We start from the raw sequence: 25176 nt of genomic DNA, 5'->3' as shown, positions 1-25176 counted from the left end.
TTTGGCCTCTCCAGCACAGCAGAGAGAAGAGGATGGAGACGGGAATAAGCACTCAGCACTGCAAGAAAAGCAACAGGGACTGCCTAAGCTGACACTGAGGCTAAAGAAATTCATGCGGGTTATGAATTCAATAACCCATCCCTGCACTACTAGCATAAAGTTTTGTAAATGTTTATCCAAGCCCTTTCTGGCCTTCTACATACAAGATTAATGWCTTCAGCATCTCTAGAAGTCTCTGCCTAACCTGGAAGTGAAGTTCCATTTCTTCATAAGTAGTTTTTTCATCTTAAATGCCTCATCCCTCCAGAAGTTTTACTTTCAACCTGTCACCAAGACTTAGCTCTCTGTGCCCATCTATATCCGCCTAGGCTGCTCACACACTTGCATGTTTCCTTCCTATAAGAGTACCTTATGCTTTTAAAATTTTGCATCCAGAAAATTATCTATCCCTTCAGACATTAATACACATGGATAAGATCCCCCCCCCCCAGTCTTGTCTTCTCCAGGCTAAACAGTCCCAGCACGCTCGGCCTTTCCTCATATGAAAGATGCTCCAATTCCTTAACCATCTTARTAGCCCTTTGCTGGACTTGCAGCTGGGGTGCATGGCTTGCTCATGCTCAACTTGTCCACCAGGACCCCCAGTTCCTTCTCTGTGAAGYTTCTCTCAGTTGGTCTGCCCTCAGCCTGTACCGAAGCATGGGATTATTTCTCCCCAGGTGCAAGACTCTGCACTTCCCCTTACTGAACTTCATGAGGTCTCTCTCTGTGCCCATCTCTCCATTCTCTTGAGAGCTCAACCACAGCACACCACCTTCTGGTGCATCAGCTACTCCTCCCAGTTTTGGATCATTAACAAATTTGCTGAGGGTGCACTTTGTCCCATCCTCCAGGTCACTGATGACTAAGTTAAACAGGACTYGACCCAGTATTGATYCTAGRGTACACTGCTAGTTACTGGCCTCCAACTAGACTTTGCACCACTGATCACAATCCTCTAAGCAGTGCCTTTCAACCAGTGTTCAGTCCACCTCACTGTCTGCTCACCTAGTCTGTAAAGTTATCTTCTCTTACCAGCTGGCAGGAAAAACTGGAAATGATACAGCTCAGGATGTGCTTTTCCTGCTTTCATCTCCTCCAGAATACGGCAATTAGGAAATATTAGTGTCTTCAGCACTTCTAAGTGTAAGGACTGTYCTCAAATATATCATCATGGAGATACCCTTATGCTAACTCTACTACCTTCAGGTATCCTCAGAAAGGCAGGTGTTGATAGCCTATAATTGACTACCAGCTTCATCGGGAGGGGCTCTAGTGACTCCCTGAGGACCAGCTGTCACTGGCAGGCAGTGCCCACCAGCACCACGACAAAAAGGCTGCAGCAGTCCAGAAATASCTCATTAGTAGTCTGGAGCTTCAGTTCCAGTGGAGCAGTCACTGATAGAAGCAAAAATACTTTASAGACCTAGAGCTGCAACATAACTGGACTCTAGACTGAAAGTAGTCTCCAACTAGCAGCAGTGCTGGAAAGGAATGGGTGCATTAGATATTTACCAGTTTAAATCTGTTTCCCTCCTTCCCTGTTATCTCTGCTTAAGTCAGGGCTCCAAGGAACCAGAAACACTCCACATCCAAAAAAAAAAAAAAAAACAACATTTCAAGTTTTAGTAGTCATACAAAAGCAGAAGAAATACAGCACAGGGCTATATCTCAAAAATTCTGCCTTTAGCAGGACAGCTTTGAGAATACGCCAGGTAGCAGCAGGAAACGGTAGAGCCCTCGAGAAAGACATGATGGTGCCATCCTGACCAATTCGGGGACAGATGTACTATACTAGGAGAGCATGAGATCCATATCTGAACTACAGAAGTGAACTGGACATGGCAAATTATATGATTATCTTCACAATTCAATTACATATATTGTCAAAAAGGAAAAATACTCTGAACAATGAAAATTAGGAATTGAGTAGGCAGAAAAAAAATGAAGAGGATTGAGAGTTAAACAATGTTGAGATGTGATAGATTTAAGGATGTAAGAAATGCCAGGTTTGTAGCGAGAGGTAACATCATATCAATTGACAGAGATGGAGAAAAAGAACTGCTTCTGTGCCTCAAAGCAAAGATCATTCTAAGCAGTCTGTATCACTTAGGTCTGATGGTACTAACAAGGAGTTAACACTCACTTGGAAAGCATTTGCAAATGGAAAGACAGAGAAAGGAAAAACACAAACTGACAGGTGAAAAATGTTTAGGGATTTGCAGCAACTAAGTGGTTCAATTAACACCTTTTTAAGACACACACTATACATCTTTCATTTTTAAGGAACATGATTAAAGGTTCATAATAAGAGAAAACCAATCCCGCACCATCTCTGACTTAACTCTCCCTTCATCACCATCCAGCAGCTTTCTTAAACTCTTAAACCAGGGTGTTCTGCTTGATAGTGCAATACTCAAGGTTCTTTATAATTTAAATCCTCAAAAGTAACTTTTTGTAGGGCATAATTCTGGGTTTGACGAGGCAGAGGTAAGCTCCCTCTCCAGGTAAAGGATGCCTCTTAGTCTTGAAGAATGGTTATTCTTTGCACCAGCATGATATTGCCTCTAATAAAGGTTGCAAAAAGATTTAAAAAAAGTTGTTCTGAACACCTCTATGTCTGACTGGCCCTTGATTTCATTCTCTGGCACATACCATGACACAGTGAAAAAAATAAAACAAAACAAAAACCTCACAACCTTTCCTGTGCTTGTGACATGACAATCTCTTCCACATGGATTCCCTGGGATCTACGAAGGGTTGAGATGGTACTTCGATGTTCCCTCAGACTGAGCATGGAAAGCACATTTTTTTCCATGCCCAGCACAGCCAGTTTTGTTGAAACCTGCTGGAACCCAGAAGGGTAGAGGCCTTTTTAAGATATCCTCATGGGTGACAAATTGAACAACAGGCTCAAAGACCACAGAGGAGCAAGTTAAAAAAGGCAACTTACTCTCTGGCCTCAAATGAGTTAAGCGCTGAAACCCCAGGAATACACAAAAATAACTTTCTGTAGACAATCTTTTAATGGCCTGCAACCACATACAGGCAGGAGGAAGCAGAATGTGGAAGCAATGCAAGATGAAAACAAAAACAACAACAAATCTACCTAAGGCTGAAAAAAATGTACAATTCAGCACTGGGTTAAAAGGAGTTAGGATGTAAGACCATCCTGAAGTGATGGCCATTTAACCATTTATTTTAAAAACTATTATTATTTTATTTACTTTTTGTTCTTTAATCCAGAAACAGCATGTAATGTGTTATGCTCCTGAGGTTGATCTTGCTATGATTTGTGATAGCTTTACAGCTCTTCTCCCCAGCAGAACAGCTAGGTGAAACTCTCAGGGAAGGCCCAGTTGAAAGGTAATCATCCACCACTGAAATACTCTAACCTCGGCATCTGATTTGGATGCAGAAACCCTGATCTGTAAGAATTTATGCAAATTATTTTATTCAGTGACACAAATGGGACAGCTTGGTTAGTGCTGTCAGCTGCACYGAAGTTTCTTTCGCAAGCCAGGCTTTACAGCTAAAATGTTTCAAATCCATGATCAAGTTACCAGGTGTCAACCGAGCCTCTGGCAATAAGAGTTAAACAGAGTTAAAGCTTTTAATAAAGTACAAGCTGCTGTGTTCTGACCTGCATGGCAAATGCTTCAGATCCAGTCAATTACTATGAATCAATGACTAGCCAGTAATTYTGAGACTGAGATGTTTTTGAAAGAATGATCTATTCCTGAAAGAAACATCCATGTGAATGTCAACACTAACCAAACACTTCTAAGACATCAAAATTACATAAACAGAAAACACACGCATTTGTAATGGTAGTTTTGTGTGTGTTTTTCTTTTTTAAAGCAATCCAAAAAAACCTCTGGTACGGTTAATAAAAAAATTTTCCTTAAAAAAAAAAAAAAAAACACTTTCCTTGATCTTATTGCAAAATGAGGTAGTTACTCTCAAAACTGAAGTGAATGAAAGGTGAAGGTGTATTTCCCTACAACTTGTTTGTCTTCCAACATTTTCTGCTCTGGAAATACAGAGGTTTCAACACAAATATTCAGAAAAGGGTATCAGCATAAACAGTTTGTACTTCTCCAAATGGCAAAGAATCTAAGCTGAAAAACACTGTAAGGCAAGTGTTTTTAAGACCCCCCCCCACAAAAAAAAAAAAAATTTAAACTTACTAGTGAGAATTTACTGCTATTTTAAAAGCAGAGTAGTATACCTACGAACTACTATTAGGACAGAGAAATCACACACCTGATTTATCAGCACTGAAAATGAAGACAAAATACTAGGAGCATCCTAGAAGCAAAGCCTACTGATGCTTTGTTTTTACTGCTGTTGACTAAACGGATGCAGCTGATTTTGGAGGTTTGTGGTAACATCTATCACAGAGGTACAGATGCTGCAAACACACACTGCGATGAGCATGCAGAATATTAAACGCTTATTTCAAAAGTGTGTTTACCTAACCACATTTGCATACCACCCATTGTAGATTAACAAGGTCTAATGCCAGTGCCTTTTACCTGAACACTAGATCTTTAATATTTTTCTGTTTTTTCTTTTTCCTTTTCTTTTTTCCTTTTTCTTTTTCTTCTTNTTTGTTTTGTTTTTTTGCTCCTGCAACCTAGGGCAAAACAACAATTCTGCCTCTTGAATAAATCACAGAAGAAATGACAGAACTGTCATTTGCTGTGAGCTGCTCATTCCTTGTCCTTTTCCACCTCCCTCTGCCTTGGGGAGAGATAGAGATTGTCGTCTGTCATAGCTTGGGACACGGCAAATCATAATTAGCTCACAGGGTGCTGTTTATAGCTCCTACACAATGCCAGGATTTGTTTCTTGTGCTGAAGCTATGAATCTGTAAATGGGATTTTTATGAGGATTTATGTGTCATCTTGTGTTTTTCCTGGAAGCTTATGCCGCTGTCATTCTCGGAGAATCTATGCACATTTACCAGAAAACTGACATGCTAATTTCCGCCCCATTCTTAAAAATAAGGATCAGAAAGCTCAAGAAAAAAAAAAAGATTGTATTTAAGAAGCAGGTGGGCGTAGAAGGGGGGAGGAAAAGAGGAAAAAAGACTCGGATACAGCTGGTGTAAGGGCTTTGCTCCAGGAAAGCCTACAATCAATTACTCCTAGTGTGAAACAGAATCTTTCAGCAAGTGCCCAGCTGGCACTGGGCAGAGCAGGGCTGGGACGGTGCCAGCCCAGAACTGGGCAAGGGCTTCCCTTCGCACAGCTGCTCCAGGACAGCAGACTTGCTCTTGGCCAGACACGAGCCCTCACAAATGCTGTCACCTGCCCGCTTTTCTAAAAGCCTGTCAGAGCTGCTGCTCTGAAAGCTGAGTCACTAGCGTAACAGCTGAGGATTTATGTTCTAGCATCGTCACTTTGAACAAGGTTAACCAGGATCAATTTAGGGTAAGCTTCCTGTGACGTGTACTTGGAAAGCAGGAGCGCCTGCAGGCAGACAGGTCTGCTGCGGCTCGGGGAAGGAAGGAAGGGACGTTACAAACTGTGCCCACGCCACGTGCCCACTTCAGYAGGTTCAGCAGCGGCACCACCAGAATCGGTGCGCGCGCGAGCTTCACGCGCCTCTCCTGCTGCTTCACTCTGCCGCATCAGAAAGTCCCCCGGGACGTGCACTGAGAGGCCCCTAGGGCGTCCTGCAACACATTCTGAAGTGTGATGACAGCTAAGCATCCTCAGCTATCTCCAAGATCACCATTACACTCACCAGTGGCTAATTAGTGTCTTGCGCAAGTTCTCTGTTGTTTAAGGCCTCCTAAAAATAACTTGGACACGACRGCCCACAAGACTCCCTTACTACAAAATGACTTTTCAATAACAGCAGCATGATACAGCCACAAACTCCAGAACAGACCTTTAGCAAAATCCTTAGAGGCAACGGGCCGAAGTTTGCCTCTTTGTTGAGATGTGCCACCAATGCATGCACACACACACGTGTATACACACACACACATATATACACAACACATCCTTCATATCAGAAAGGACATTAGCAGATAGCATACAGCTTTTGGAGGAGGCTGCATCTCCACCCAAATTAAAATCAACAACTAAGTCACTGCTTTTCTTTTCTTTTTCCTTTTTTTTTCTCTCTTTTTTTTTTAAGTAGAGGCAGGACATACTTTAAGATTTCTATTATAATATAGGCACACTTTTGGCATTCTGCAATATTCTGTAATGAAATTACAGCCTTCATACATCCTCTTCTCCCTCAAGCTATGCCACTTCAGAATAGCAATTTATTACACTACTACAGTGCCACAGTGAGCCACAGAGCCTGTGACTGGCAGCACAGTTAAYGGGGACAGTAAGAATACATCTGACTGACGGTCTAGCTTCATTTGTCAAAACCAAAAGCACTCACATACTGAAGGAATGTTGATGTAATGTGCAGGTGCCAACGGAAAAAAAAATGCGTTTCTTAGGAGGAACAACAGAAACTAGGAAGTGATAGGAGAGGACCTTGTCTATCTCTGCTGAAGTGCAGTGTGTCAGAGGACAATACATTTAGTATCTCATACGCACAAATATATATATATATATGTAGATATGTATATGTACTTATGTGTATGTATGCACACACACTAAATTTATATGAGAAAGAAGAAAACCTGGATGCAAGTAGTATCTTGTCTGGAGCACAAAGCTGACAAGAGCAACATCACTAAACGTGTTGATGCAACTCTCCCCTCACCAGGGGCTGCCTSAGAAGGGAGAACTACTACCTAATGCCTGACAAGACTGTCAGAGTAGATTCCTATCACATTTGAAATAACAAATTCAGCTTGGAATTAGTCTCAGGCAGACAGASAAGTACCAAATACACATTACTTTCCCCTTCTAATTATGGTAAGAGGAATTAAATCAACTACCAGATCCTTCTCCTATCTTTCTGCTCTTTTCTTCAAAAATCAAGTTGAAATCCGGTATTGTGAACTCTGACTCAGTCAAAAATACTATCCATCTTCAGAAGTCATGGTATTTTATAAGTTTGGAAAGTGATAGGTTCAGCAGTTTCAATCAGGCCTGTATTTGCCTATACAAATTTATCTATTTCCATATATTCACACATTCCCCAGAATTTGAACCTTGGGTGGGGGAAGAGAAAGAGTAACAGAAGGGGATAACACAAAAAATCAATAACCCTTTGAAACATGTACGCTAAAACACAAGATCCAAAATCAATATGGCTTATCAATACCAGTTTCTCTGACTGCTTATATTCATTTCCTTATGAGTCAGAGTGGGAAAAACAGTTGAACAAGGCTGATAAAAATACCAATCTTAYGAAAAGAGGACAGAGAAAGAGAAGGGAAAAACACATCTGTAATAGTGATTAGAAAAGAATCAGTCCAAAGTTGCATTTAAATATATATCTGTGTATTTGTATATTGTTTGTTACAGCAGAGTTTGTTACATTTGTATGCCGCCTCACCTAAAATGTGAATGTTCACCCAAAAATGCATACATTAGAAAAAAATCCCAAAGTAAAGTTGCATTTACATCTTCTTCCTAAAACAGTGTTACATAATTCCTGAGAATAATCATCATGAGTGATACAGGAGTGACTGATCTGTCTTAAGATATGTTATCAACTACAAAAATAAGTATGAGTTTTACACTATAAAGTAGATTCATAAACATTTTCATTTCTCTTGTTGTGTAACATTTGTTTTAGTAGAAATTGGATTGTCATAAAAATTTTTAGTTACACTTGTGTTTTATTTTGGTTTTAGATGTAGAATATCAAATAAAAATGAGTTCAGTAGAAATGCTGAAGTTTTGTATTATAGTAGTGAATTGCTTTGACTTCCTATATTATTTATTTTCGAATTAAAAAAAAAAATCCTAATTCAAAACTTCTATTAAAGTTATGTTATCTGGATACATCCAGTTGAAGTTCTGAGAAGGTAGTCAATTTATTTCTTTAAGTCACTAAGATGACACTAGCACGAGGACTAGCAGCCCCTCAGCAGAGTGCAAAGGAACTGGTGAGTAGAGGGCAACATACATGTGAATTTACCTGCTATTATGAAGAACTGGGCACAAAAGTTACGTTCAGACAAGCTAAGGCATTACCTGTAGCGTATCCACTACTCCATTCATACTCTCATTTAAACTCTGTAGGTATACAACAGCATTTGCATGGAACAAGAAGGTAATTTACCATATACTCCGTTCTTCTTATGACATCTAGGCCTGCTATTGCCTTGGATGAGCTTGGCGTACGCAGGTGTCAGTGCCTCTGCCACCCGATCCCACCCGGAGTTCAAAGCAAGCTCTCTAAGCTCTCTATCAGTTCCTTCTGCTTTCCACCCTTCCTTCCCTGCAACACATTCCCACAACAGAACAGCAACTGCACACACAGACTAATGCAAAAGGCATTCCACATTTAAACGCAAAGTCAACGCCTACCTGATTTTGGAATTGCAGGTCATTTCATTCTCAGGGTAGTGAATATCCACCGCGTCCTGAATGACTGTACCATACTCATAGACTTTAATCTTCTTTGTCACCCCGGCAATGGCAAAGTAGTCACAGTCCCGGTCGAACTCAATACTGAGAACAAAAGCACAGATTGAGAACCATGTAACACCACACGTATTTACAAGCAGTGTATTTTAACACCTAACTGGTCTCAGTATTGCAGAGCTGATAATCACAATTCTTTTGAAGAATACACTTAGTAAACACTGCATTCAAGGCAACTCAGTGTTGTCTGGCACATGCTCAAACACCATGGAGATCTTGCTTTTAGGCACCATTTGCTAATCCCCTCTTAAACTAGTTGATTTACTGAAATGGACTTTTTGTGGCAGCACAATCTCCCTCCTGCAGACGGTGCCTTTGTTCAGGCACTCCAAAGGTTTTTTCTGTTTAAGTACACCATCCACATTACGAGGTACCCAAACGTCAAGGCTGACAGCTCACCCTGGGAGGTACTTAAAATGTGACTGTGTGGTCTACCAACAACRTGCCACCGGACGACTGCCGACTCATTTCTTTCAGTTGCCCTGTTCCCTCCCTCAGCTCTTCTGTAGGGCACCTTGGTGAACTCTAMGCGTTAATGCACAGCATATGAGCACTTGTGCGGGAAAAAAAGAAAAAAAAAGAAAAAAAGCTTAAATTCCCTGAGCAGAGGGCTGAAGTGTATATCAGTACTGTAAAAACCTCACACAGTGCAACTTCCACCTAGGGCTGCTTGTGGAAACAGAGACACTCGCTGCCTTGAACTGCAGGGCAAGTTTGTAATAGATACCAATGAAGTCRGAAGTAAAAGCAGTCACCTTGTAATAAAGTTAAAGCTGCAAATGAGAAAACCCTGAGGTTGTACATGAAATACATGTGAGAAAAAGCATGGCARCAGGTTACAAAAAGCTAACACTTTCACAGCTGAGAAAGGCTTTRAAGAAATTTATTACACATCTAATGGAGAATTAAAACTGCTTTCTAGAAGTACTTCCTATCTCAGAAAGGCTGCCTGCAGCCCGCGTTTCTTCACGCAGCTCGACCCACCTAGCTCCAGGAACACCRGCCTCGGCGAGGCAAGATACGGCACCGAAAGGGCACGGGAGCACTTGCTCTCCGAGCCCTCAGGCTGCTCTGACTGATAACCAGCTCCCCAAGTCTCTCGACTAACTGGTCTTCTACTACTCTCAGAGGTCTCTTTCAGGGCTCTGCTGCTCAGTAATTAACTTTGATGTCCATAATCCCTCTCATAATTTTCCCAGAAACCACAGTGTTTGCGAAACAGGCAGGAAGTTCTGAATGACAGCAGGGGAAAACGGAGCTTACAATCAGATTCCACGTTCATACAGCTTGAAAAACGCTGAGCAGAGGGCCTTAAGGTGCCTTTCCACACAGTTAGAAAGCACTAAACCAGTTACGAGAAGGGAGAGGGCTCTTCAGGCTGCCCTCATAGCTGTAAGGCCTAGAGTTTTCTCCCCCTCGTGATAGCTGAGAAGTTGAAGGCATTGCAGTACTTTCATATGGAAATAACTTTAAATAGCAATAGAGTTTTTGAATCTGTGTAAAGATGACACCATTGARTTACTTTTTAAATAGAGAGAATAGATTGTTCATATGCAGCCCTATGATATAAAATTCAGTGAAACAGCTTGCAACTCTGTCGTCTCAGGCACCTAAAAATCTCCGAAGCGGCGSCAGGAAACAGCCCCAGTCACAAGTGCTTGCTTGCCATAGGGAAAACGGACTAGTTAGGCCAAGCTTGCAAATCCACAAGCCCATAGAAAAGGAAGAGAAAGAAATGTGTTTGGGAATGAAGTAAGCAAGCATGCATCTATTCATATGAAAGGGGAGAGGGAAAGAAAGCAGCTAGATTACTTTCTCTCCCCCCCCCATCAGATCTATCCTAGTCAAATCAATTTATATATATATATATATATATATATATATATATATATATATATATATATATGCATCATAAAAGCACTGCTCAGGTCTGCCTTGTCTTGTCAGCTCACTCTGCCCAGTGAAAGAATTATATAATTGGGGGCCTATATAACAAAGCAATGGATTTATCTGTACCACAACCTTAATTGAACTGCTGTCTCAGCTACTGTTCGCAGCCCTGTGGATTCTGGTACAGCACAGCTAGGCTGATGGCAGCGACTCATCTGCTTGGATTCAGCTTATATCCTCAGCCTTCTGCTGCTGAGGCGGRGGAAAGGGGAAGGAAATCCACAGAAACAAAACCCCACTGTAATGTTTGGTAGAAAGCCAAGTTAGTAGAACAGAACAGAATCCTCTCTTACCTGAGGTGATTTTGTTTCTCTAACATTWACAAAATAAACTCTTGAAGTAAAGACACACTGTAGACATAACAAATGACTATCTCAATACGTCTATAAAAGTTAACATGCCACCAAAAGAATAATAAAAAGCAGCAACTAGTGAYAGTTGATGATTAGACCTATGACCTTCAAACAGCCTCGAAGACACTGCAGGAAGAAAACTGATGCAGAAGTTAACTATCACCTGTAGAGATGTTCATCCGCCGCAAGAAAGGCAGGCTGATCTAACATAGCAAATTAACACACGCAGCTGCACCGTCTCCATCGCCTACGCACAGCGTGCAGCGCTAGTATAGTGAAATGCTTGCGTTTTCTCCCCGGCAGATTTTGGTAAACCMATTTAGCCACTATCCTCTGCGCTGACATTAGGAACAGTCGCAACTCAGAGCGACCGAGCTGAACGAGGCGGTGGCTCCTTCCTGCTCTGAACAAACGTGCTCACTCCGAGAAAACACAACGCACAGGGAAAAGCGACGGCCAGCGAGCTCACTGCAGGAAAGGAAGCAAGTATGAGAAGCCTCAGCCGACWGCGAAGTGTAGTGCACAGACAGCAGCAGAAAGGAGAGAGTACAGGTCACAGCTAGAAGTTAATCATTAATATCTGCAATGATTTTTYTTTGTGGGAAATTTACTTTGTTTTCTTAACATGCCCTCCTTCTCTATGCTATACATTCCATGCACAAAGAAATCCCAGTTTGTCTTTTCTGATGAGTCAAAAAAAGCTTCTAAATCATTGCAATGAAGATATCAAGAACAGAACAAAATTCAAGAACAGCACCAGTGCATTTATTATTAYTATTTTTAAAAGGAAACACTGGAGGTAAGCCACACGTAACAGTCTAAACATCCACAGATGTTCTTTCAGATTAGCTGCGATCCCTGCTCCTCAGAGATGTGCACACTAGGAATTATTGCTCCTCTTTCCTTTATTTCTTAAGAAGGAAAAATAAAAGGCTCTGACTAACCAAAGACTACCTAATTTTACACATGGAATCTTTTGGAGACACTAAAAACCTTGGGTATTTGGAAAAGATTTATCTATATGCAACAGATTTCACTTACAAAAATTAAATTAGGAAGGAATCAATTGTCTTACTCCTGGAAAAAYAGAGAAGCAATCTTTCCAAATCTCAGGTAACTGCTTTCTTTTTCCTGCTCACTAAGAAGCTAGTGACCAGCCTGCTGGGAAATATCACTGGAAGTTGTTGGAAAATAAGCAAGTCTAAGTAAACAAACTTAAGACCTTAGAGAGCACTCGCAGCTAACAAAAGGCTTTATGAAATGAATTGCTTCTGAAACGTGCCTGGAAGCTTGGCTTGATGCTGAGAGCAGACCTGTGGAGAAGCAATAAATAAAGAGCGTTTGCCACTTTTGCCGTTGTACAAAACCGCGGTACATTCGCATCCTGATGATGCATGCAGTTGTTTTCCACACCTCAGGGGGATGCACTGGAGCTGGAGAACACATACAGAAAGGCAGCTAAAACGATTACACGGATGGAGCAGCTGCCTTATGAGGAACACCATAAAGGCTCAGGGAATATAGGRTCAGTGTTCAGGAAAGTGCCTCAGCCCTGACTTGGTAACCAGATCTTTGAGCGCAGTGGCTGTCATTTTCACACAGCCAACGACTTGGTCCCTCTCATGGAGATATATTTTCACCAAATATAACAGGGTCTTTCAATTCTATTTCTAACAATAYGATGCTGTTTCTGTACCTCCAGTCCTATTCCCTACCTTACTATGGCCCTATATTCAACAGTAATATGGGTATGTTTGTTTATTTTTCAGGATTGCTCATTAGTGGGGAAAAAGGAGAGGGGGCAGCACATCAAAGCCCTCAGTTACATCCTAGGGGCTGCACTCTTCCCAGGTTTCCTACCTCTATGAGYTGCTTTTAAGAGCAAGTTTTTCCTCTTTGCTTACATTTCCTTAACAAAGTCTGTCTGTCTTYATGCTTCCACTCCCTGGCCTCTGAAGCACATCCTGCCAGTCTTCACAATCCCAAATTCCACTTCTTACAGCCTGTTTGCCTACTGCCAAGATCCATTTTGAGTTAAAGTCAAAAGATTAGAAATCTAGGTTGCAGTCCAACAGCATGACCAGCACTGCAGACTGTTCAGCACCTGAGACCAATGTGAACAACAAATTGGTATAAATATCACATGCCCGAGAGACTGTTTTTTACAGCAGACTTATTTTAGGCAAAGCAATTAGTGTCTAAGTATGCAGTAGCATACTAATTTGTAGATTTTGAAACAAAGCTATATTCAGGCATAAGAGGCTGCAATTAGTGATCATATTTTGCACTCCATCACCTCAAAGTCTAAGTTTTGTCACATATAGAAACAAAGGGCACTGAGACAAAGCATAAGTAGTTTCAATATGAAAATACTGTTGTGCTAAAGTTGAGTGGATGAACACATTTTTCTTTAATTGCTTAAAAACTTTATTTCAAAGCAACATTTGCATCAATCACTCATTTCTTCATATATTCAAATGTACTACTTAAATTAGGTCACTGTTGCTATCCCTAAGTCTTTAAGCTGCACTGCAGGAACAAGTATAGACCACCGTGGTGATCTATATGAATATGCCTCTAGTGTGGCACATTCATTATGTTCCATTCAAACAGCTGTCCCAGAAAATAAATTTTCCAAAATATAAGCTGAATAAGAGTACCATGATCTCAGAGAGGTTACCTCAATACCTATATTTTAAGGAAAAACACCCCTTCAGCTYTCTAGACTGTATTTAACCTGTGTATCGACATAAAAGGAGAGCCCACTTAATGCATTCTATTATCACATAACACACACTTTCATGCCCAAGAAACAAACTGGTTAGATACAACCCCCAGATTAGCCAAAAGTTGCCAGATTTTTCTTCTAATCAAGCTAAAGGTGTCCTAGCTGTTATAATTATGGCCTTTTAATGGATCAGATTCAAGTCTAACATAGACCTGATAAAAACTTGTTTCAGTGGATGAGTCTCATCCCAAGAGATTACTTGACAGAGCACAGAACATTCTAAAAAGCTATTTAACCAATCACTTTGCAAAGGTTAAATCTGGTGTTTGTATATTCATTTGTTTCAAAAGGTAAACTGGATGCACTTTCTTCACCTGTAGGCAGTCCTAGATGATCTTTATGGGTATGAAAAGTAACAAAAAAAAAGGGGGGGGGGAAGCTATAGGAATTCTCCACCTCCAAACTAATAAGCCCAAGCAGGCAACAAGTACACACACAAAAAAGATGTTCAAACAGGTCTAAAAGCTATCTGGAGGATGGAGGTGATGGAGGATGGAGGTGATCTTTAAAACTGTCCATCACTGATTTTGTGAATGACGACATCTCCTATGCCACAGTCTGGGATAGAAATGTTTTCTCCTCTGGACCAGAGCAGCCTGGGGTTAGAACCATCAAACTGAACAGATTTGGTCTTTCAAAGTTTCTAAGTGCCTTGATTTGTCTCTGGATTCTCACAAGATAAGAGCTCCCAGATATGAAGCCTCTGGAAAGTCTGAGTCATAAGTTAGTCACTAGGGTAATCTCAGTTATAGTAGCTGTGGGCTTAATCCAATAGAAAGGAAACATAGGGAGGAGAACAGGAGAATATATACAGCTGTGTTAATTGAACAAAAGTACTTCAGTCCACAACCACCTCTGCCACTGTGTTTCACTTCCTACCACATGAAAACGAACATGTAAACAAATGAATGGCTCAAACCAGAGAAATCCTTCCTATTCTCTGAGGGTTTGGCAGTTCTCTCAATTACTTCCCACCGCCAAGAGCTCCATCACCCAAATCAATGACTAAATGCATATAATGAGGTTATTTTTATTTGGCCATGGGAAAAATCCTAGTGTTTTAGCACAAATCTTTAGGCCTGGAGTCCCTTCCAATACTACATATGCCCTACCTCAACATCCTGCTTTTCATGAGAAAAGATAACGGAGCCTCAGTTACAACTATTATTCACAGACCTCTATTTTAASCAAGTTCCTTTCTAGCAAGGGCAATTTACCTTATAAAGTGAGTTTTCCCACCCAAAATTAAGGATATCGTTTTCCATAAAGGAATACTGTTAGTTTTCCTATGCCCATGGCATGATTCTCTGTCCATTAACAGAATGGCATCAAGAAAGAGGGAGCAGAAGGGCTTGGCAGTTCCAAGACAGCAGGAGCACAACCGAGAGAAGCCTCGTTGACCACAGGGCATYGTATCTGCGAGCTGCACAGCTTCCTGAGCTGATACAGGGGAGTTCTTGTTTTTTTCACTGTTTGACTTTAAGAATCASAGTCAGCTTGCCACAACAGTGCACAAGGTAGATCTGGCTCTGAACCAAGGCAGTAGACGAAGGAGGATAGAGCAAGACTTCAGTTTTAACTTCACTGGACTTGCTGAAATGCTGGAGCCAACAGACAGTCTCTTCCCACTCATCTCCAGTAGATAACAACGCACTGAATTCCAGGAGATTCTACATGGCACCCTAAGAGCAGCACCAGCAGGGAAAACCAGTGTTCCTGTTGTAATGGTATCTCCCTCCTTCCCAGGGTGGGAGCATAAACAGGAACATTACCAACCAACAGTCCAGACTGCTACATTTTTTGTTATGGCACATCTTTATACCAAGAGCACAAAGGACCGCAAGTCATTTTAGTTTGATGCTGTTTCTTGGAGCCATTAGGGATATTCCAGCACTAGGTTCTGCAGATGGTGTTTGAGAGCACCTCAGATACCTGCCCCTRCCATTGCACCTCTTTCCAGCTTTAATCATCACATAGGAAGAGCGCCTCTTAAGCAACCTTTATTCGTGGCATCAAAAACAGAAACTGAAGACTCAGTTCTTCACGGGTTGACTACCTTTTTGCTTCCAGGCTAATAGGAAGAGTTGTGAAAAACAGGGAAGGCCGTTATCACTGGTCATTGAATTCTGCAGTGCACGAACAAGGGCAGACCTCAGTTCTGGGCTTCCCTTTCACTTAGGAATCTTGYTTTTAGCATCTTTCTCACAGAAAGAATAGTCTAGAGTTTTATTTTGTTCCAACTGAGGAAAAGTATGGAAAAGTATAGAAAGAATCAAACCAACAAATTYATATAGTTAGATTTAATTCTGGGCCTACCTCATGCTAATAAAAACATCCTTTCATGTGTAATGAAATGCCATCAGTTCTAATAGAGACTAATATTCCCAATCCATAAAGAGCTTGTTTAAAGAATATTAAACGGGAATCAAAGAAGTTTATAAGTTTAGTTCAATCTTAAGAGTTCCAAAATCAAAACAAGAGCTACTTTCATGCTTTGTCATTGCCAAATACAATAATATTATTCTTTTCTTTAATCCAGTGAGAGTATGTACTATGCTATGTAACTGTCCTTCCTGCAATAGCTAAACTTTGAGAACCAGGATCCTCTCTGCTGGGGGGGGAGAAACAAGGTGAAATGATCCTGGACCTAGCTCCTCCAAGTAAGAGCTGAGATCTCTCAGAAAGCCGYGATGGACTTACGACATTGGCTATGAGGCTGTATAGCTATTCTATAGCCATTCTGTTCTACTCTGCAAGTTTTACGCACATGTGTATTCAGTGGAACTYTGCTTAATTAGCATTAATGATGGGGAAGCCTATGGGGAACTACTGAATTTTGCAAGCAACTGAATATAAAGCATATTGATGAAAAGCCTCTTTACTGCTAGGCGATGCTCTTCTGCATGCTGACGAGAAGACGACAACAATCCCAGGGTTTATATGCCAGATACACAACAGTACAACGAGCCAAAGTCAAGCAAAAAACTACCATGCAAGTTAATGAGGATTAGATTCAGTTTTTCCACACACACCACATTAAATAAGCTAAAGCAGAAAAATGTTAACTAAAAATGCCAGCAGTTAAATGCAGAATGTTTCTTATGACGCTATTTAGAATTCCAGGAAAATTATCAGTCTGTCCACTGTAATATTTTGCACACGCTATGCATATTTGAAAAACAGTATCTACCAACTCTCCCAGCTGGGCTGAGACAACACATTATGAGCAGCTCTGACAATAGTGTGAGAACTGCCTCAAAGATGCAAAATAYTATGGTGGAAGAAGTTTTAAACCTCCAATCCTATTCACCTTCCTCCTCTTTCTGCACTCATGCTTGGGAAACATTTCTTGGAAGGGACGACCGTAGCCTCTTCCCAAACTGCAAACGGAACAGGTTTCAGGGAGGGAACACATAAAGACTAATTCAGGACAGTTGCAAGGTTGTCTGCACAACAGTATTAGCTTATCAAAATAATGCTATCAAGTAGGATGGAACTCAGTCTCTTGGGATAAACACTGAAGTGCCTTCTACATTTATTTTAAAGGTTGGAAACTCATTTTCTACTACACCAAAGATTTTATTTTTTCAGTTTATTAACCTGGGCTTCTGAATTCATCTGACGCCACCATCAGCTCGTCTGCCAGACACCCTGTAGCAGAGCATCCGGAAGGACAGCCAGAGACAGTAACCTCTTTAGATGCCTCAGCTAAATCCAACAGGCTTGGTGAATCAGGGCATTGCCTTTCATAAACATCATCTCTATACACCRCAGATGAGCAGTCCCGAGGAGCCAGAGAATGGCTCGAAACAATTAATTCTGATGGTCTTGCTGCCTGGCAGTGACTGAACGAGGCTAAACGCCATTTGAAACATTTTCAGTCCGACTGCCAAATCGGTTTCGGGAGATTATTTTGATGGTATTTTGAATCTTTTTGGTCAGTGTTCTCTACACTATCCACACCTAACTATTTAGAAAAAATTAAAGGTACTGGTGGATATTGTTTCACACAGTTTCAAACTGAGAAATTTGATCCTGCTTCCACCTTCATTTTTATAAATGTATACACGTGCATATTATAGCTATCTAAGAMTATCAGGTGTCTCTCCTTAAGCTATTCTACAAAATACCTAAGCAACATACAAATTCAAAGTATTCTTGTCTTACAGCCTGTTATTAATGTATTAATATGTAATTAATTATGTATTTATTAATATTGTCTGTGTTAATATTTATCATTAGCTCAAGGCTTTGATGTGCCTTAGCAGACCACTTAAGTCATTTTTTTTAATAATGATCCACCATAACAAATTAACTCCCCTAGAAAGCAAGAAAGGAAAAAAAAATCCAGGGACATTAATTCTTTTCCGATTATCTTCTACTAGCAAAGCGAGGCATTTCCTACAAATACTGCTAGAGAATTAAGAGCAATGTAGCAAAATTACAAACTTGTGCTCTGCTAAGGATGCGCTTTGTTTCTTCAAGAAGTTAGATGCAAAATTCACTGTGTCAGTGCTCAACATCAAAAGAAAGTTGTGAAATTGTGGGAAGGTGAGGGGGGGGGCAGGACAGAAGTTATGGGAAATCTCTCCTTGCCTTTTATCAGTGMTTTCCTCATGAAGCTTCCAAATAGAAGCTGCTGTGAAACTGCAGCCTTCACGGTTTGCCAGTTAAAGTCAAAACACAACACTAGTGCCTGATGATGGCCACCTGGTAGGGAACACAAGGAGAACAGAAGAGGAGCAGCCTCACAGAAAAGATTTTTGTTCTGATAACGAAAGAGGTAGCTGCAACGACGCAATGCCACTTCTACATGCTATGTACCCTCCATCCTAAAAATTAATCTCAGAGGGGACATTCTTGACATGGTAGCACTCTTTTTAAATTTCTGCACTCTTACAAAACTATTCCTCAACAAGACCCCAGTCTCATCCTAATAACTCGATTGTATTGCATTTAACCTGCATTCTTAAGCAGAGGATCCCAGAGTATTTTGCATGAATTTCACTTTGCACGATATGTGCAAAACCACATGAGCCACTTGCTTCTTCTCAAGACCTAAGGCAAGAAGAAGATACTTGGCAAAAAGTTGGGAACAGAACTTCAAGTTTKAATAACCAGATCATGTGCCTTTCGTCAAGAGTACAGGAAGAGTTGGAAAAGGTAATGGGGGGAAGKAGGGGAAAGAAATAAATCAAGGTGAGAATGATTTTTTAAAAAAATCTTTTAAACTGCATTTAAAGACAAATTGCTTTCATAGAATCAGTAAGGTTGGAAGGGAYCTCCGGAGATCATCTAGTCCAACCCCCCTGCTCAGCAGGGTCACCTAGAGCAYGTTAGACAGGGTTGCAGCCAGGCGGGCCTTGAAGATCTCCRGAGRAGGAGACTCCAYAACCTCTCTGGGCAACCTGTCCCAGGGCTCCATCATGCTCACAGGAAAAATTCTCCCTCACGTTCAGGCAGAACTTCCTATGCTTTACATAATGATACAATACCTAAGAATATAGGTTAATTCAAGCTAGAAGAAACCTTGGGAGGTCTCTGATCCAGCCTTCCGCTCAAAGCACAGTCAGGCCTTTGGCCAGACTCAGGGCTTTACTCAGTCGACTACTGAARACCCCCAAGGACGGATGTTTCTGCAAAACCTGAGCAAGCTGCTCCAATACTTGACTACCTAGTGCTGTAGCTGATCAACACATGCACAAGACAATTTTCTACCACATGTATAAATTAGCTTAAATAACTTAAAGTTATAAAAAAAGAGGAATGATCAAGAAAAGCAATCACTACCTAATACACCTGGTTTAAAAACTGATTGCCAAACTGGTTAAGTATGCTACAATATCTTATAGATTGTTTATTTTWAAAAAGCACAAAATTTGATTTAAATTTTTAAAAAGTCATCTAATTATCTGCAGCTGGAGACAGCTTTGAAGTATTAAGAGATTTCTGGAAAAGGATCTTCCTACTAGCAGACAGTTTGAAATTACTAGGAAAAATAAGGTCCCACTGGTGGCTGTGAAACTTTCATTCATTAACTTACCAATTTCAAATTATGTAAATTTTATCCCTAAAAGTGAAAGCTCATGTAGATTCAAGAGCTACTTTCTGACTCACTTTGTAAGTGCACTCACTGTGCAGTGTCAAAGTCATCATAAGATTTACTTTTTCCAGTCAAGACTGGAGATAGACTTTCAGTACAAAAGAGGCTATGAAACCTGAAAAGAAATGTCAGCTACTATCTATCTGTAGGACTTTGAGAGTTATATTACTGAGTGGAGACTGCCCTAAATTCAGAGCTCTGACATCTATATAACCCTTCTTCTGGTTACAAATCATACCTAACCTCTGCTCAAGGGATCCAGACCACAATTATGCCTTAGAAAATCTCTCAGCTCAGCATTCAAGAGAAAAAGAAAGTAAAGTTCTCATGTAAAATAAGGTAACAAAACTACAGAAGAGATACAGGCTTTAAACAGAGGTAGGATATTACACTTTAAGTTTCCTTTGTAATCTTGAAGTTAAAGCCTCTTTATCCAAGCATTTCTTTTTTCCTTTCAGTTGCAGGAATACTCAGAATAAGATAGATTGTTCCACAACTTTAAACTAACAAAAAACACCCCACTGATTTAACACAAGATGTAATAAATAATCTCATTTCTCTTCTTCTCAAAAAGCAGCATCTACTGTACTCTAAAACAAACTCATTCACACATTTATCTTCATCACAAAAACAGAAGCACTGCTAGGTCACAAACTTAAAAAAAAAAAAAAGGCTCAGTTAATCCAAACCAGTCCAGTGCATTAAAAAAAAAAAGGAAGAAAAAAGAAAAAGAAAAAAAGAAAAGCTAGTGATGGTTGACACAGAACTGAAGAGTACCTTATTAAGCATGGATCTCAATTTACATGGAAAAGCACTTTTAGTCCAAAGTTAAAAGGGGGAAAAAACCAGAATAGGTTCAGTGAATAAATGGAAAACATACTCTTAATGGATTTTTTTCTTTTAATCTTACCTTCGAAAGGATTCAAAGGAAGGATTTCAGTTCACTTTATTGAAAGGCTCAACACAAAAATATGATCTTGAAATGGTGACCTAACCGTATGGTTTGAATGCTAAGAAAAGCCTCTTCGTATCCTGTCCATTACTTGGAGGTAATGCAACAAAAAGCAGTATAAAAACAGCAGACCCCCACAGCAAGAAGCCAGGCCCCAAAAGCAAGAACCACTGCAGCTTGATCTGAAGCTCCAGCAGAGGAGTTCAGTACAGTTTCAGCAGAACAAGGACAACTCTGATGCGTTCCTTTGAGTGTATCACTAAGCTCCTAAGTAAACACAGCCTTAGTTGTGCAAACCCGTTTGGACATCCTTTTGAGACCTTTCAGAGAAGYAGATAGCCAGCCCAGAATTTGAAATCCAAGTGGATTACAAAAAGCTGACAACCATTTACCTGAAGATCCAGGGCTTTCTGGGACACAAGTACCTATGTTTCTACCAGCCTTGGAAACTACCCAGTAGGGAGAACCAGCTTCCTGATGACCAGGTTTCAGACAGTTTTTGCCGTAGTCTGTTTCTTGGATTTTTCTGCCTTTCTTTTTTAGTATGAAAGACTGCCACATTATTCTCTGAAGGCYTCTGACAGCGCTAAAGCAATTTTCTACATAAATCATTGTAATGCTAACGCTGCAGTTTACAGTTTCATCTTTAAAAGAAAGCCTTCCACTATTTACTGCCACAGTAGGTAGAGAGAAGAAAAGTTAAGCTTTGATGACTGTTCTGTCTGATGGCATAATACATGGAAAAATTATTCCCTAGCCTAGTTCTAACCAATCTTAATATACTTGTGAAAAATGGATAAGTAACTTTTTAAAAGAGATTTGAGGATACAAAAAACATCCACCATATTGAAGTACATGTCCATTCGTATTGCAAATATGCTGAAAGTCTCCCTAACGTTAAAGTAATGCTGAGTGACTGACCACTTCAAAGCCCTGGATATGTTTTCATTGAACATCCTTCCCCCTCAATCTCAACTATTTTTGGAAGGAAGGAAGGAAGAAAAAGAGGGAGGGTTGCAGTTTTCATTTGCAAGCACTGCTTCTAAGCAGAGTAAGAAGTTCTTCATTGGACTTGTGATCTTAATTCAAAAACACGCATGCAGCAAGCCACTTCGGTTAAAGACGACAGAGCCTAGGTATCAGCCATGCATCAGCAGTCTCCCACCCCCTCGTACCTCCTGGATGCAGCCCTGCTCCGGCGGCACTGCAAACGACGGCTGCCACCGTGTGGATGCTGCCCACAGAGCAGAGCTGACGTGGAGCCAGCAAGCGTGGAGAAGCGGGGCTCATAGCTCGCCTTTTGGGGCAAAGTATTTTCCAGACTTGGGAAATCTGGCATTGTGGAGTCAAACATCGATTTGTATTTTCATTCCAAAAGAAAACTGCAGCGCTCTTGGTACTTCCCCGGAATTTTTACTAACACCATCATATGCAGGCATGCACGTTGTGTTACCTATGACCTTTTACTCATCCCTGCAAAGTCTGGTCATTCATAAACATGCTCGCGGCAAGGAGCTCTGGAGAATACTGGCGTTCAGCTTAGGAGTTTGGTGTTTGCTTATATACACCATCCTAATCACTCTTTCATCCTGTTACCATAAATCCATTTTCCCCCCCACTTCTAAATAACTATCAAGATTTTGCAGATACTGTACACATTTCCATCATCTTTCTTCTAACACAAGCCTAACATACATTAAAAGCCTCTTTGGTTTGCATTGCTTTAACTGAGCAGGAAGTTCACTCACGGGATGTCAAACTGCAGTGGCTTAAACAGACACCCTCGCACTCTGTCAGTTTGTAACATCAGTTTCTTTTCTTTCTTAAACCACATTCACCAAATTAAGTATAAGGAAGTTCAACTTTGTGTCAGTTCTACTTTTATTCTTAAACATGTTTCAAATATTCATTTTAAATATAGGGGCTTTTTTAAATTGAGGAAGATTCGTTTCTTAAYTGCTTTGTATTTAAGTGTATAGGTCTCAACAGCAATTGCTAGCCAGTAAGACTTGGTTTTTTGTCATTATTTCTAGTGTTTTCTGCAGCACGCCCCATGAACAGATTAAGGGCTCAGCACAGTGGACCAGAAAAAACAGTAAGACTTTTCACTGCATTTCTCTCACTAAGAAGGCTTTTTAAAGCCTCTGATAATTAATTTGGTCTATCTGTAGGCACCTAAAAGTTATTCTTTTATTACCCTGAACTGCCAGCGCCRAGACACGCACCTCCCACTTACTAGATTCACAGATTCTCTCTGAACTTGAGCCTACTAATTTGGCAGAAGAATGGTGAACACCAGAAGTGTTGGCCAACATACATTATATGAAAACTCTTAACAGATTCAAACTTCAAAGGAACTTTTTGTATAGCCAAAAGCTAACGTGAGCTACAACAGCAGCACACTGAGCAGCCCTGTTTTACCAAAGCACTTAAGGACATGCTCAAATGTGAACAGACTTACTCAGCTCACATACTAAAAACCTGAAGATAAATAAAAAGTATAGGCGGGGGAGAACATTAAGTTGTAAGCCAAGATATTTTCTGGTTAAATGCATTTAACATTAAATAACTACTGTTACTAGCACTGGCTTGGAGGATGGCCCCCATATATCTTCATTTTAGCAACAATAAACCACATACTTTTCAAATGTTTATTTCRCCCAAGAATTTTATTCTAATGCCTTCAAAACGGGAGTGAGATTTACTGCCTTTCCAGCATTTTCTAACCAAATACCACAAAAATGCTGCTCTTGCAGAATGTCAAGGAGAAGAGAAAGGGCAAGAGAGCAAAATCCAATCCACGCTGAACTTGGTAGCTAAGGAAGTTTGTCTACAGTGCAGCGAGATTCCCATCTGCATTTCATTGCAGCCAGTGTGAACCCAATCAGTGCAGGTTAAACGTACGTCAGATCAGTGATTATTGTGTTCTGACCTCTGTGACTAATTCGGACATTATATATTCCAGCTACATATTGCAGCAGTCAAGGAATCAATGCTGCTTTTTTAAGAAAAAAAATCATGCTACATATGCCTCAATTTCTTCACACAGTGCAAGCTTCTTGGAGGCTTTCAACAACATCCAAGCTGTTCTGTCACTCTCTGAATAGCCTCTTCTCAGGGCATTAGACTAAGACTCAGAAAAACCTAAGTTCAAATCATTATTTCATTAAGTATGTACTTCTTTCAAGATGTCACATATTGCTACTTTGAATCTCATGGTCCCTATATATAAAATGGGGATGTACTACTTCTCTCTTTCAAGGTTATTGTGAATGATAAACACAAATTGTGAGGTGTGCCCATAAGAAGATACTGGTTCCTACATATATACCAYGAGGAAAAGATTTCAATTAACATGCTGCATCATTTTTTTCCAGCACCACTGACGGTTCTGAACAAGCTAACCCAGACTAATCAAATCCTCCAAGGTATGCTTCCACAGCTATTGAAACCAGTTTAAGGTTCGGACTGCTGGCTTGTCCCAGCCTCTCCATCCCACGTGCTCTCTTAAGCCTGATCCCTCAGGGAGCAGTTAATGGTGCTAAACTAGAAATTAATCCTGTTAAAAGACAGTCAATAGCATTTTTGCTAGTTTAAATGTCTAAACTGGTACACTGCAGGCTCCAAAGAGCTTCCGCAGTGGTGCAAGGGACACGACTGTGCSCTGCGGCAGGGGGTACAGACTTTCTTTGGCAACAACAGAGCTATCAGTTGGTTTTTACCACCTAGCCCGCCCCAGCAGCATTTAGCAATGTAAGCAGAGCTGCCAGCACTTAGCAAAGTTGAAACAACTGCAATCACAAGCAGCTCAGCTATTTATTCTTACCATGATGACCAAATCCACCAACATTTAAACCAACAGCATGGATCTTTAGGCAAAACTATCAATACCAAAGGAAATGGATATTTCTTTAAAAATACTAGACCTACATCATTTAAAACACAACTAACAGAAGACAGCCTATTATAGGCTTCATGTTTATCATGTACTTGACATTCACCAGCATCTCAAAGGTTCTAGATTTAGTCCTGATCAAAACCTCCTGGAAGAAATTTTCCCAGTATAGTAGCTAAGTGCTTTCACTGATGAATGATAATTATATATTTGTAAAATTATCTTGGGGAAACCACTGGAAAGTATTAAACAAGATGTGGTCTGTACCTACATAACACAAGTTATTAGCCTGGCTTCACCAGCTTATATCTCTTCATGAGATGCATTGTCAAATTCAATACTTCTTACCTGGATACTATGCTGGAACCATTGTAGAGGTCACTAGCGTAAGACAGTGTTGCCAGGGGTCGGACAGAGTTGTAGCGCGTAAACTTGGATAGACACTCCTGAAATTCATCCAGTTGGCTTGTGGTTCTGCTGTCATCTAGGGAGAGGCAGCAAAATCACAGAGGACAGA

At 40.6% G+C, this 25176-nt stretch overlaps 1 protein-coding gene across 1 annotated transcript in view; it reads right to left on the bottom strand.

The window, feature by feature from the left end:
- COP1 (COP1 E3 ubiquitin ligase) overlaps positions 1-25176 on the bottom strand; it is a 139918-nt gene that overhangs the window by 67795 nt on the left and 46947 nt on the right. Inside the window, exons 13-14 of the mRNA XM_085299692.1 lie at positions 25008-25143; positions 8502-8645 (exon numbers count right to left, since the gene is read on the bottom strand). Coding sequence (XP_085155818.1) covers positions 8502-8645; positions 25008-25143 — 280 coding nt within the window. The remainder of the gene's footprint in view (positions 1-8501; positions 8646-25007; positions 25144-25176) is intronic.

The sequence above is a fragment of the Rhea americana genome, unplaced genomic scaffold (genome assembly GCF_003343005.1).
Source record: "Rhea americana isolate MKP2758 unplaced genomic scaffold, rheAme1 scaffold_151, whole genome shotgun sequence".
Classification (NCBI taxonomy): domain Eukaryota; kingdom Metazoa; phylum Chordata; class Aves; order Rheiformes; family Rheidae; genus Rhea; species Rhea americana.
This window is presented reverse-complemented; position numbering and strand designations above follow the sequence as displayed.